The sequence below is a fragment of the Anabrus simplex genome, chromosome 5 (genome assembly GCF_040414725.1).
Source record: "Anabrus simplex isolate iqAnaSimp1 chromosome 5, ASM4041472v1, whole genome shotgun sequence".
Taxonomy (NCBI): domain Eukaryota; kingdom Metazoa; phylum Arthropoda; class Insecta; order Orthoptera; family Tettigoniidae; genus Anabrus; species Anabrus simplex.
Genome location: NC_090269.1, coordinates 7,823,302 through 7,838,469, shown reverse-complemented (window position 1 = coordinate 7,838,469; position 15,168 = coordinate 7,823,302). Strand labels below are relative to the sequence as shown.

The following is a 15,168-nucleotide window of genomic DNA, read 5'->3' as shown; positions in this document are numbered from 1 at the left end:
AGTGGAAGGGTACAATAGTGTTATCGGCCAGCATTTTGTCAAGAAATGTTGATTAAGGATTTTCATTCTGGGCGGGGTCAAGTGATACGGGCGAGAAGCTCACAGAAGGTCCTGAGAAACTTCATCTATTTCTAAACCACCTAAATCAACAACACCCTTCAATTAAATTCACTATGGAGATGGAGTCGGACGGATGCCTTCCTTTCTTGGATGTTCTAGTAAGAAACCAGATGGCTCCTTAGGACATACTGTCTATCGTAAGCCTACCCACACAAATCGCTATCTTCATGCAGATTCTCACCACCATCCAGCACAAAAACAAGGCATTGTCACGACACTTGCCCAGAGGGTGAGACTAATTTGTGAGCTATCAAATATCCAGGCGGAGATGGACACGTTCAATGGTAATGGGTACAGAGATTTGCAGATTCATAGAGCGCTGCATCCCAGAGAATCGACCAAGCAAAGCTCACAGAAAGAAGAAGTGAAGGAAACTGCCTGCATGCCTTACATTCACAACACCACAGATTGAATTGCCAAGGTCCTCCGCAAACACAATATGAAAACCATGTTTGGCACCGCCACTAAAATTGCTCACAGTCTGAGTAAAACCAAGGACAAATTGTCCCCACTTTTACATCGTGGGGTTTACAAAATTCCCTGTACTTGCGGTAAGATATACATAGGCCAGACATGCCTGTCCATTGGTACCCGTATCAAGGAACATGAACGTAATATTCGTCTCAACCAGCCAGACAAATCGGCAATAGCTGAGCACGCTCTATCGTCGGATCATGATGTCATGTTCCAAGTTGCTCGAGCTCTTGCCCACACTAGACACTACAGGTCCAGGATTATACGGGAAGCTGTGGAAATACGTGGAAATCCTAACAATGTCAACAGGGACACCGGCTATCAATTAAGTAATACCTGGTTGCCACCCATTAAGGATTTATGTAGGGAGTTCCCTTCCCTGTCCCTTCACTATTCTTATTTTGTCTGGGTGTTTTCCAAATCCGTACGTTCCTCATCGCCAGATGTTTCATTCCAGGCTTGTGTCAATGGCATTCACCTGTCAGTGTCATATGTAGGGACCTGAAAAAAAATCACATTTGCGATAAATGCGAATTTTTTAATCTTGTACTGAATCCAAGCCTACGGTAATTCTAATGTGAAATAAAATCATTTTTACGCATAAATAGAAGTGCGACCAAATGCGAATTGTGACCCAAAATGCAAAATTTGTATGAGTATGCGGTTTTGGGGCAAATTCTGCGAAAATGTTCTATTTTACTGGCGAAAAAAACATATTTCAGCAAAATCGTCAGAAAAACTCAAAATATGATGCATAAATCTTTCGACCGTTCTAATCGATAGAGAAAAGTAGCCGATTGATTGCTGCTTGCTGGCTTTAATCGATATTTACAAGGGGAATAAGATCTGTATCGATTATTATCGAAATGTAAATCGAGTGTCGCGGAAATAACGAGCGAGACGCAGCGTTCTTTTCCTGTTGTTCAAAATTGAAGCTAGTAGAAAGTCGAGCGATCGTTTAGGTTACGGGGCGCAGGAAAGGGTTCAGCAAAATGCAAAGGATGGTTTATATGCCACAGATTCAGCGACAGTGTTTTGCAAGTATTGTAATTGCCCATTTGGTTGGGGAAAGAAAAGATAGCTTTGTGAAACATGTTAAATCTGAAAAACACCTGGATAAGCGTCGCGATAATGAAAGTAGTACATAGAACGTCTCAAAGAAAGCAATCTTCTGTGCTTACACAATTAGATAGTTGTAAACGACGAATAATTTCCAGAGATAACTTTTCGAAACACATAGCTGAAGTATTCCCAAAGCAAATACTGTAAATGCTCGTTAATTCAAAGTCGTTGGGACGCAAAAATCGGACTTCGAATTATACTGCCAACACGTAATTTACTTCTGAAATGCCAACCCTTGCGGCGTCACAATATATTCTAGGACCCAATACTGCATGCAATTAACCTTGGTTCACAGTTTTAAGCTCTCAGTTGCCATGGAAAAAATCTATTTCCAAAATGTAGACGAATAGGTTTGAATGGCGTCTATAAAAGTAGGAAAGATCACAATATGAAGATAAAGTTGGAATTCAAGAGGACAAACTGGGGCAAATATTCATTTATAGGAAGGGGAGTTAGGGATTGGAATAACTTACCAAGGGAGATGTTCAATAAATTTCCAATTTCTTTGAAATCATTTCGGAAAAGGCTAGGAAAGCAACAGATAGGGAATCTGCCACTTGGGCGACTGCCCTAAATGCAGATCAGTATTGATTGATGTATCCAACAAGGTGCATGTGAAATATTCAAATAATGCACTTGGATAACTCCCCGGCAAACATAACCTCACACAATGAAATAATTTAAAAAAAGAAAGCGTGATTCAAAGACGGAGAAATCTATACTGGCTTCCCTGTGCAAGTGCTTTATTCATTGCATTACTGTACTGTGTGCATTTTAGATGCCTTGTGCTTACACGAAAAGTACCCGATGCCCTTAAAACATCGTGGCTTATCAAACTTTCCTACGACGAGGGAAGAAAGTCTCTCGCTTCTGTCCACATCATTCTCTTTGGTCCACATTTTACAGTACAGTACTATACTTGTACGATTTCCTGCCATGGCACTTCTAAGACCCATTAAAGCATGCAATCACTTTGATCCTCAGTTTAAACTTTTCAAAGGCCATGAAAAATATTTCAGAAATGTATCCAACAAGGTGCTTTTACATTATTCAAATAATGCACTTGTATAAACAATGGCTTACATAACCTCACTCAACGAAAGGAAGAAAAACACGATTCAAAGTCGAGGAAAAATAATGCTGGCTCCCCTGTGCAAATGCTTTATTTTTGGATTATTGTACTGTTTGCATTTTTAGATGCCTTTACTGGCATGGAAAGTGCCCGACGCCCTTAAAATATTGTGGCTTTTCGAACTTTCCTATGACGGGGGAGGAAGTCTCTCGCTTCCGTGTGCACTGCATAGCAACAGAGTACATTTCCCGGCTGGCAATTTTCTCCTTTAAAAACCATAAGTCCGTTTGGCCTTGGCATTTTAAAAAATAAAACAAACAATGCAGTTTCATCGGCATTGACAATTTTTGGTGCGTTCGAATTGATTATAGGCTATAAGCCACGCTTTTTCGCCAACTGTCGGCATCGCCAGTGTTCGTGGATTCTACCTCTCCGCACACTGCCTGCTATGAGCTGCCATTTGTGAGAACTCTACGTGAAGTATATTTACCGAGTAAGTTTTGATTTCATTGATCGGCTACGGTTTAGGTACAGTCGAATCTCCCTTCTACGGACACCGTCGGTTCCAAGGAAAAATGTCCGTTACGAGAGGTGTCTGCTAAAACAAGTTTGTAAAAATAATCGAACATTTTAACAGCAAAGAACATCCACCTTAAATATAAGCATACATATTTTTATTATTCTAAGTCATTTATGTGTTAGTATTTAATAGAGAATTATTATAAGTGATTTTACATCATTTACAAACATTACAGCATCGTGAAGTAATCGTGAAGCTTCGTCTGTGTAAATTTAGCACATGTTTTCTGAACTGCAATATTCTCGAAAACAGAATAAAGTCTGTTAAATGGTTTCATAGTGTTCTCGCCGTACTCGCGGTCCAGCGTGACATACAAATTCTCACTGAAAGTCCCTTGTCAGTTTCTATAATCGCATTTCTTCTTGCTTCGAGATCTAAACACGATCATCACTTGTTACTCATGTTTAACAGACAACTACGGTATTTCTGTCTCACTAATTAGTGCCTGTTCTGTCTTTTGCTTCTCAAGTTGACTACCTGAGCTCGACCGTATCAGTGACAATCCGAGTTATGAATAGAATGATGCAAGAAGGGAGGAAAATCCCCAGGTAACTTGTAAGTCAACAGTCTCTGGCAGCATTTCTGGGCAATTAGAATTCTCGGAATAGGCCTATACACCACTAGGTAGAACTGCATTCTGATGTACTCTCTCTCCCCTTGCACTCTAAATAGTACCAACATTCAAAAGGGATTTCCTTATGTCTGAAGAATGGTTTTAAAAGAAAGAATGACATGTGGTCCGGCGTAATAAATTGTCCTGAAACATGTAAACTGTCCGCTTAAGTAAATTATTTTGTTATAATTTGAGGTCTTTTTTCCTTTCTAGAAGTTGCATATGACACCAGTAAAGAACAGCAGAGAATCTAGTGGGGAAGAACATCAACAAACTCTGTGATGAAACTACAGATAGAATGGGCCCTTGTGTTTTTATCATATTCCAAGTCCCAGCCGGATTGAAAAAAGAGCTGCACATTGTTTCTGTGAACTATCTTGATGCAGAAAATGCTACAAACTGCTCTCGTGCTGTTTTAGAAGCTCTGCGCAGTTATAGTGTACCATATGATGCTATTAAAGTGTTTGTTAGTGACATTGCCCGTACATGACCCGGTGTTATGAAACATTGTGGTCATAGGGGATCACTTAATGCATGCACAGTGCTGGGCACATAAGATCAGCTTAATTGGCAATAGTTGTGTCGCAGTGATGACAGATTTAAATCATGTGGTTGCGATGGTAAAGACTACATTTTTGAACACAAGGAAGCGAAAATATAATTATTTACAAATTCTTAACGTCAAAGTATGGTGCTTCAAAGGAAGCAAAGCTTTTTCCTGCACCCATTGGAATAGCTGGTTTGAGGCTGTCTTCTATTTGAGTGCTTACTTTACTGATTTTACATTTTACTGAACTTGAAGGGTATTTGTGTCTTACCTCTCATCTCTTTTACCCCAAGCTGCATAACCTTGACGCCAGTTTTACCTTCATTTGTGCGGGGAAATTTTCTGCAGCAACTAATGATGCTTTGATTAAGCTCACTCCTCTACAGCAGGCTGCACGTAGAGACATTTGTCAAAGCTGCTCATTCTTCACAGTGCAAGCTAGCCACATTGAAAGCTAAAGACCCCAACCATAAGCATTTTGTGTCAATTTCTCAAGCTTTGTATCCAAAATATATAATTTTGAATAACACTGTAAAATTAGATGAGCTTGAGAAATTGTTCGGAGTAACAGATCTCTCACAAAACGATATATGGTCTGGTTACTGTTCTCTGAAACATGCAATTCAAACCCGGATGAAAGTAAGTGAAAAATGTGATGTCATGCTTGCATTAACTGCGGTTCAGACAGAGTTCAGCATATTTGCTAAATACTGTCTTGAGTTGTTGTGGACCCCAACGAACAATGTAGATAGCGAGCTCGTGTTGTCTCAACCAACACAGTGGTTACAGACAGGCGGTACAACTTGAAAAAAAAAAAGCAATGCCCAAGTACTGACAATGCTTTCGTTTGAACAATGAATTTGTATTGTGTGTGAACCAAGGACAATAATTGCACTTCATAAACTTGGAATCGTTAAAATTAATAATACCATGCGATTATTTTAACTTTGTAAATAGATGCTAATTTTGGAAAAAGTAGATGCTAATTTTGAAACAAATAGATGCTAATTTTTCAGGTCCCTAGTCATATGTTACGTACACATGTTATGTGACCCTCTTAGACTGATTCTGATGGTTCGGTCAGCTTCCGCTTCGAACACTAGCGCTGTGCCACGTCCGGGGAGCCATCTGGTGACGAATGAAAGTGCCATTTCCACTTCTGTTATAATGTCTACATTTCAGAAAGTCATTGGTTAAGAAGCCTTTCTCGTAGACAGTCAATATTTCCTTCTGATGACGCAGAGCTTCCGGATTTCTCTGTTTGAAAGTTGGCAGGTATGTTGTTGTTGTTGTTGTTATTATTGTTGTTGTTGTTGTTATTATTATTATTATTATTATTATTATTATTATTATTATTATTATTATTATTATTATTATTATTATTATTATTGTGGTTAAAGGTTCGAACCCCACTATCGACAGCCCTGAAGATGGTTTTCTATGGTTTCCCATTTTCACACCAGGCAAATTCTAGGGCTATACCTTAAGGCCATAGTCGCTTCCTTCCCACTTCTAGGCCTTTCCTATCCCATCATCGCCATAAGACCTATCTATGTCCGTGCGACGTAACGCAAATTGAAAAAAAAAAATTAGGGGCATGTAACATTGTTACCACAATCATGCTATTGATATGTATTGATAGTTCTGATAAAGCCGGTTCGATACTTTACTTGTTAACAAACCTTTATCTTACTAGGTTTGTAATATCTGTTAAAGGTTGAGTCTGCTGTTCTGATCCTTCTTTGCATTATCTTGTGCACCGTACTTCATACTTCAATGTCATACTTGTGCATTATAACCACCAGCAAGCAAGGGTTTTTTACTAAGAAAGTATTTCACTGCTTTCGGATTTCAAAACCACATTACATTCAGGTAAATACAATAGTCACATTATTTAAAATGTTTTGGGAGTAATTGATCCAAAGTTTGAAAATCTGCAGGATTTTTGTAGCTCTGTTTTCTAACAGGAAAGTTCCACTCCTCCCTGCTATGCCAAACATTTCTGTACTAGAACCCACTGAGCCATCATCTGCAATATGTTTAACAGGTTTTCTCTCCAGGTGTTGTGAATGTGGTGACTACAAACCCTTTGTGGGTGGTCAACACTCGGCTGAAGATGAAGGGGGTCGCTCCAAAGAACGGTGCTACAAGTCCACAAGATGTGGCCCAGTACTCGGGACTACTAGGTGAGTACACTTCTCTTATCACAAAGTGAGAGTTGATTAATCCAAAAGTACATCTTCAAGAACAGTGCAGGTTGTTGTGAGCTGCTTAGAAATGCAAACTCTTTTCTCTTGTGTTTTTGGCCATATGAAGTGCAACAATCTGATTTGAAACCGTAAATTTCAAAATCAAAATAAATACACTGCCTGACAAAAAAAGTTAAACACCCAGAAGGAGTGGTTGAAAATGAATGAAACTACACATGCTGAAAGACCCTGTGCCTTTACTGAACTGATTACAATACGGGATGAAGGAGACAAGTCCGTTGACAGTTACAGGGGGAATGTTGGTGCCACGTCAGTAGGGTGCCGCATGCACCCCACCCCAGGCCGCAATACATGTCCTTACGCGGTTCGGAATGGTGTCGAACAGCCTTTGGATCGTCGTCCGCAGTTGTTGCAGCTGTCCCTCCAGATCCCGCAGGTTGGTACTGGGACAAATTCCCCGGAATGGACGTTGATGCACGGGCCTATTTCACTTCTGCCACTATGATTATTGGTGTTCCGAGTGGAATTGGCTTGTCATCCCACATGTTTTCAATGATGGAGAGGTCTGAGGATCTTCCTAGCCACGGGAGGACCTCAGCATGCTCTAGGCAGTCCATAGACACACCTGCATTATTTTGTTGGAACTCTGTCCCAGGGTGCTGTGCCATAAGGGGTAGAATGTCTGTGATGTATCGCTGTGCCATCAGAGTCTGCCGAAGCACTATTAGAGGTGATCGGAATGCATATCCTATGGCTCCCCACACCACGATGCTAGGGACTACGCCTGTATATCTTCCTACATATTGGCAGGATCTGTCCTCTGCCTTCATCGCCGCTAAACCTGCACACGATGGTCATCGGAGGTTGTGGAGAAGCAAAACTCGTCACTGAATACAGAGGTGCCAACTATTATGGATTTCACCTCACTATTATGGCATTACGTTCAAAGGGGAAAATATTACGGAAAAGAGGCATTATCGTTTAAAAATCTACGTAAGAAAGGGAAGTAGGAAAAATGTCTAATCCCTTCGAGCATTACTGCTCCACCCTCCTCGTTTCAGTGCTTGAGAGTAGGCAACGATACTCATTTGATCGTTACTTCCTTTTGCTAACCGTGAGCGTTGTGAAATTCTTTGGAATGAAGGAGCTTTACTGTGCTTTTCTTTAATGTTCAAAATAATGTTGTAATTGCAGCATTAAGTGTACCTGACAGAAACTCTCCCACCGATATGAAAAGCCAGACCATTCAGACCGACATTAAACACAAAATGGCTTATGCTTCAAAGGAAACCTACACTGCTGGGTACGAAACAAGCTACAAAGACAGAACGAACTGGAAATGCGCAAATTGTATTGTGTAATATGACATACTTTAGAATAGATTGCTGTTACGAAGGACAAACTAGGTGTCATTATCGAGAAGGCAGAAGCGTGCTTTGGATTTAACTCGAAAATTTTCTGAAGGTGTGGTGGGGGAGGGGATTACTGATAACCCACTTCAAAAGTTGGCAGCTTCCTTGAACATGATGCGACGCCAATCGTCCTCGGTCCGTGCTTCCCGGGCAAGGCACCACTCCAAACGCAGGTGTTGGTGTTCTGTTGTCAATGGCAACCAACGGACAAGGCGGTTGGACCCCAGTCCGGCAGATGTGAATCGTCAAGACACTATGCGGGAACTATCAGGATGTTGTAAAGTCTCCCGTACATGTTCGTGGATGGCAGGTGCTGAAGTTACGGGATCCTGCAATGTTTGGCGCACCATGCGACGGTCCTCCCTCTGGGTGGTATTTCTTGTAAGTTTCTATTTGAATAAAATTTATTGTTGCCACCTATGCAATACTTTCACTATTTGTGGGGATTAAATTCCAAGTGATTTGTATACACTACATAGGTACATGTCTTGCCCTGTTTTGGGGCATCTTCAGGCTATTGTCAGTTTTAAGGTCAAGACCCAGGTCTTGTCAGAGTTAAACATTTGGAACCAATATATACAGATGTGACCTTATACTAAGATTCTTCCTATTTTTCACAAATAAAAATTTAAAAATGGGTCCTTACTCTAGGTGACATGTACAAAAATTATAAAAATGTGCAACTTCAATTAAAACTAAATTTGTTACATGAATACATTTAAAATTATCTAACAGTTTACAAACTGTACAAAGCAACAATGGATCTCTTCATCGTTGGATGAATTGTTAGGTTGGTAGTTTGTAGAAAGTATGTTCGTCCAAGGTTCTTTTTGTTCACCTATACCATTCGTTCGGCAATAAGAAAATAGGAACCATGTTTGTTGTCATTCTTGCAAAGCTTGGAATATCTCATGAGGAAAGAAGCATAGTAGGTTGTTACTATTATAAGGAGTTAAGCAATTTTTGTGAATTAAACTCGTGTATGTTGAAGTACGTTATCTAATGTCATTCAGTAGTTAGCTGTTCCTCTATGAAGTGTTACTTGGATGCTTTTTAGACTAATGTTTCATTGTTCTGCCATGGGATTATTAATGTATATTGTACTTTCAGTCTGATGTTAGATGGAGCCACTTGTTCCGGTTGTGCCTGAACGACTAACCTTTCTACAAGTAACTATTCTCATTTTGGTTCCGTATTGAAGGTGGCGTATATCACAAATATTATTATAATATTTATAGATCCACCTTTTCAATACAATACAATCCACTATTTCATGTGGTTAAAATTTATACATAATACATAAAAGTCATAGGTACATGTTTCACCCTTTTTTTACGGGCATCATAAGCCTATATCAATCTTAAAATTAATGGATATGTGATCTTTCTAATCTTATAAACTATAGAGTAAAATGTTGGACAATGATCTCATAAAATGTTGTACTATAACATCTAAAATAGGGATTATGCACAGAAAGTATGTTTAAAAAAACTGTGACTTAACAGTTTTTTCAGATTATAACGTAGTTAATCATGAATATTTGAGCGTTCAAAACCAAAATGGATCCTCCTCTTAAACATCATCAGGACTGTGACGACCTTGAGTGTAAAAGCACAATCATCCAAGGAGATGTTTACTCCATTCCCATAGCACGAGTTCAAGTTTATAGTAAAATCAATGTCAGTTATTTAAAATAGAAGTGTGCACGTATCAAATGTATTAAAATATATACGGTTGATTTATCAGAAAGTCGTAGAAAAGAAGATGGGACTTCTTGTGGAGACGTTGCTAATGATAGAATGTTGTGTCAAAGCTAGCTGATGTCATTGTTTAGTTATGTTAGTACGTTGTAATCAATTGGATCCAAAAAACGGTCAAGTGGGTGTTATTAACCCTGTTGAAACATTTGTTCAAAGAAATGATTGAGTTTTACCTGAAACAAAATGTTAAAGAGAGTTAATTAAATAGTATTGTGCTTGAGACTTCCCGTACGTCGAAAATGCCTATGGCGGTACTTACTTGTACGGTGCGTGTTAAGTACGTCGGGCTGTTCCAGCAACGCTAGCTTGACTGACCTTTCTTCTTCTAGTATTATACTGGTGTGGCTGAGGCAGTGATGGACACGCTATTAGGTATTGTGAACTCGAAACATAATACAATCCCGCAGACTTTTAGAACTTTTTGTTCTAAAGCTCCCACCACCTCGTCAAATGTTAGACCCGCCCATCCTGCTCCTAACAGCCCACTAACAACAACACCTGCGCGCAATGATCCGCCCACCCTTTCCCCCCCCCTCCGTGTCCATCACTGCCTCAGCCACACCAGTATAATACTAGAAGAAGAAAGGTCAGTCAAGCTAGCGTTGCTGGAACAGCCCGACGTACTTAACACGCACCGTACGAGCACTGGCGTAGCCAGGGGGGGGGCCCAGGGGGGCCGGGCCCCCCCCAAAATATTTTCTGAAACTAGAGTGAGGATTAGCCGTTGTTTTACGTACAACTTAAAAACGTACGCCGAAATGTTAAATTAACGTAGCGACAAGAATCTATTAGTAGGACTCAATAGGGACATACATAATTCTCCATATTTGTACTGCTTCAATGAAAGGAAGACACTTAGGATTGTGATGCGCGAGGATATTTCCCTGTAGAGGCCTCAGTATTGGGAATGAAACCGTGTTTTGACAAATGTCAAGACATGAAGAAAGGGCCAATTAGCAAGGGATTACTCAGTACGGGGCCGGAACGTGACCACCGAGATAACAGGGGCCACGTCCAGAAACAACTGCAAGCTTACAACATCGTGTCAGCTTTTGCAGATCGGTTCCAGGAAACAACAATGTCCTAGGGATCCTCGGGTTGCACCGTGGTTGAGAGATGTGCTGTGTTTGAGTTGCAGCGTTGGGAAGATTGTGACAGGATTGTGATCTGCACGTTAGTTCCTCATTTTGTTCCATATAAGTGACATTTTTTGAATGTCACTGAAAAGCCAACACTATGTGCATCCTCGGTAAGTTATGAAAAAGTTTTTTTTTTTAATTCTTACAGTGCCAAGACAATCGCGGATGCGTGCCTAAGTTCGATAGGTAGGCCTATATATTTTGTCAAATGCCCGGGGACTGATTGGAACCTCAAATGGCACCATCAAAAGTGCGGGTAAATACTTTGTAATTGGCGGGCGTGATAACTCAGTTCCAATGCTTCTATCTTCTCATCAGGACGGCCCAGGCTTGAATCGCAGTCGATACATGGAACATTTTTAAAATGGGTAGTCACGTTCTATTGATACGAATTCTACTTAAAACACTAGATCCCGTTCCTTACCTTTCTTTATACTTTTGAGCCAGAACCGCATCATTTATGGTGGTGTATTTTGCGTATCCAACCATTCTTCGGACTTATCTTGTACCTTAAATGGAGTGGATGCAGTGGCGTACCCACAAACTAATTTCAGTGGGTGGGGTGTAAGTCCAGGCCAGTAGTGTGGATACAACTTTTCCTTTGCAGGGGTTGTGAAAAGATGTTTTATTTTTATTTAGATTTTGCTTTACGTCGCACCGTAGATCTTCAATGGCGACGATGGGAAAGGAAAGGGCTGAAAGTGGGAAGAAGCGGCCGTGGCCTTAATTAAGGCACAGCCCCAGCATTTGCCTGGTGTGAAAATGGGAAACCACAGAAAACCATATTTAGGGCTGCCGACAGAGGTGTTTGAACCCACTATCTCCCGGATGCAAGCACACAGCGGTGCGCCCCTAACTGCACGGCCAACTTGCCCGGTGAATATGAAAAGAAAGCCGGTCCTTAACATAAACCGGCTGCATTATTGAAACTGTTCGTAAAATTGATGATATCGTTCTTCGTTTGTGAGGAAGTAGAATCTTCATTTAATTTGTCTTCTTAAAAAAAAAAGGAACCACCGTGAAGGTGACTACCTTCCAGGCCGTATATATTTCGATTACGAGAGACTCAAGGAAAACTCTACTGCACCCAAAAACAAGGCTGTATCCTCCCCATCCCATGCCTTTCTTAACTCTGTCAGTGCCGGGAATCGAATGCAGGATGTCTTAAGTCAAATTCGAAAATAAGGAGACCTAAAAGTACCAGCCGGCCCCACAGTGTACGGGTAGCGTGCCTGCCTCTTACCGGAGGCCCCGGGTTCTATTCCCGGCCAGGTCAGAGACTTTTACCTGGATCTGAGGGCTGGTTCGAGGTACACTTAGCCCACGTGTTTATAATTGAGGAGCTATCTGACGGTGAGATGGCGGCTCCGGTTTAGAAAGCCAGGAATAACAGCGGAGAGGATTCGTCGTGCTGACCACACAACACCTCGTAATCTGTAGGCCTCCGGGCTGAACAGCCGTCGCTTGGTAGGCGATGGCGCTTCGGGGCTGTTACGTCATGGAGTTTGATTTGGAAAAGTGAACAGAGAAGGAAGCGACACCCCTGTAAGGCTCCTTAGCTTCCAGCTAGTTCTTCTGCCCGGCCTCGTGCGTTTAGGACAGTAAGAAAACGTACGCCTTAATAAATGCTCCTCATAAAACCTTTGTAAAAATACTAGCTGCATCTATTTATAACAATAATCACAAACGCCTCCTTTTCATGTGGCTCAGTTGGTTGAGTCGCTGTCCTTCTGAGTCTGAGTTCGCAGGTTCAAATCCCGGATTGGATCGGTAACCCTTAAAACGGTGTTGAAATGGCAACAGCTCAGTGTCGTTGATTTCTGGCACGTTAATAAAAATTATAGATACGAATATTAGCGTCACGAAACTCTAACTTTATACTACTATATTCTGTATCCCAGACTTGCGTGGAAAAGTAATTAACAATTTACTTTACGTCACACCGACACAGATAGGTCTTATGGCGACGTCGGGATAGGAAATGCCTAGGAGTGGGAAGAAGGCGGCCGTGGCCTTAATTAAGGTACGGCCCTAACATTTGCTTGGTGTGAAAATGGGAAACCACGGGAAAACATTTTCAGGGCTGCCGACAGTGGGGTTCGAATCCACTATCTCCCGGATGCAAGCTCACAGCTGCGTGGCCCTAACCGCGTTGGAAACTAACAGGACAAGGTAAACCCTACATAGCATTTGTTGTAACGTGTATTTTCCTTTACCAACTAACAAAATATCTATACCCATACGTTTTACATTATTTATTTATTTATTTATTTATTTATTTATTTATTTATTTATTTATTTATTTATTAGTGCCTTCAGTACAGTGGCGAAGTTAGGGCTCCAGGCCCTCTTGTACACTTAACCACATACTAATCAAAATCTTAAATAAAATACTGAGATTCTTAAAATAGTTAAAACTACATAAATTACTAGAATTTAAAATAAATTTAAATAAATTACTTACTAAATTAATATTAGAACTAATTAATATTAAAAACTCTTAAACATGGCTAATCCTCAGGAACGCACACATTCATACTTCAACCATTCAGTCAGCTGTCCTCAGCAGGTAGTCTCGGCAGGTGACCTTAAATCGTGATTTAGAAAAGCTAGTTTCTCTGACCTGAACTGGCAGGGAATTCCATAATCTGGCGACAGTCACCACAAATGATTTAATAATTTTATTTGTGCGGTGCAGTGGAATAGAAAGAATGGATCTAGAACGTGTATTAATGTTGTGAAATAATGATAAAAAGATGAATTTAGAAGAAATATACATTGCCTGACTTTCAGCTACCACTCTGATCACCATCGTTAAAGTGTGTAGCTGCCGACGTTTATCAGACATCAGCCATGAGACAGCCTGATAGTATGGGGTGATATGATCATCGTACCCGATATTGTAAATAAATCGCTGGCAGGAATTCAGTGCTCGTTGAAGTTTAAGTGTTTCTTCTCTCGTCATGTCAACAAAAACAACGTCACAATAATCAAGAATAGGGAGAATGAGTGTCTGTATTACTTTGGCCTGTAGCTCAAATGGAAATACATTCCTCTGTCGTTTAAGAGGGTGAAGTACTCCAAAAATCTTTTTACGTATTTCTTTCGTTTGATCAGACCAATCAACTGTTACATTCATCATTACGCCGGGATTTTAACCGTTTTACTGTAGGGAATAATGTTACCATTCAGTAGGATAGGCGGGATTGCGACATTGTTTGAGAAGCTCAGTAATTTTCGTGATCCAATTATAATTGTCTGAGTTTTTTTGTAGTTTAGTATAAGAGAGCTTCGTTGTGCATATACACTGAGTCGTCGGAGGTCCCTGATAATATCTTGTCTTGCAGTGTCGATATAGCCTATTTAAAGATCGTCAGCACAGAGGTCATGTGTGTTATTTCCTGTCACAGATGGTATGTAATTGATATAAATACAGAAACTTAGGGGCCGTAGAATACTGCCCTGTGGGGCAACACTAAGTTTCATTTTCCATTTAGGGACCTTATCGTTTACTGTTACACGCTGTTGACGGTTACTCAAATAAGAACTAAAAACCTTAAGCGCAACCAGGTCGAAATTTAGCAGTTCCATTTTCTGTATCATAGTCGGAATTAGTACAGTGTCAAAGGCGCTACTGAAGTCAAGAAGAATACGTATAGTGAGCAGTCGTTTGTCCATAGCGTTTCTAATGACTTCGGTAACCTTCAAAAGTGCTGTCGCGGTACTGTGACCCTTCTCAAATCCAGATTGCAAAGGGTCCAAAAGAGCATTTTTATTTAGGTATTCCAGAACTTCCTCGTATACTAAACGTTCGAAGTCTTTAGAAAGCGCAGGGAGTACGGACATAGGACGATAGTCAGAGGGTGATTGTGGGTCTAAACTCTTAGGTACCGATATAATATTGGCTGTTTTCCATACAGTAGGGAAAGTTCCGTTTAGTAAACAGTAGTTCAGTATGTGCGTCAGTATAGGCGAGATAGCACCCGTAATGTTATGTATAAAAGTAATAGAAATATCGTATACACCTGTAGTCTTTGATTTAATCGAGTACAAAGCCTTTTAACCTGATTTTCTGTGACACTGTGAAATGCGAATGGCGGATTGGCTGGAGGGGAGGGC

At 40.6% G+C, this 15,168-nt stretch overlaps 1 protein-coding gene across 1 annotated transcript in view; it reads left to right on the top strand.

Moving 5' to 3' along the window:
• PMP34 (Peroxisomal Membrane Protein 34) overlaps positions 1-15,168 on the top strand; it is a 110,510-nt gene that overhangs the window by 73,218 nt on the left and 22,124 nt on the right. The window contains exon 6 of the mRNA XM_067147887.2: positions 6,589-6,714. Coding sequence (XP_067003988.2) covers positions 6,589-6,714 — 126 coding nt within the window. The remainder of the gene's footprint in view (positions 1-6,588; positions 6,715-15,168) is intronic.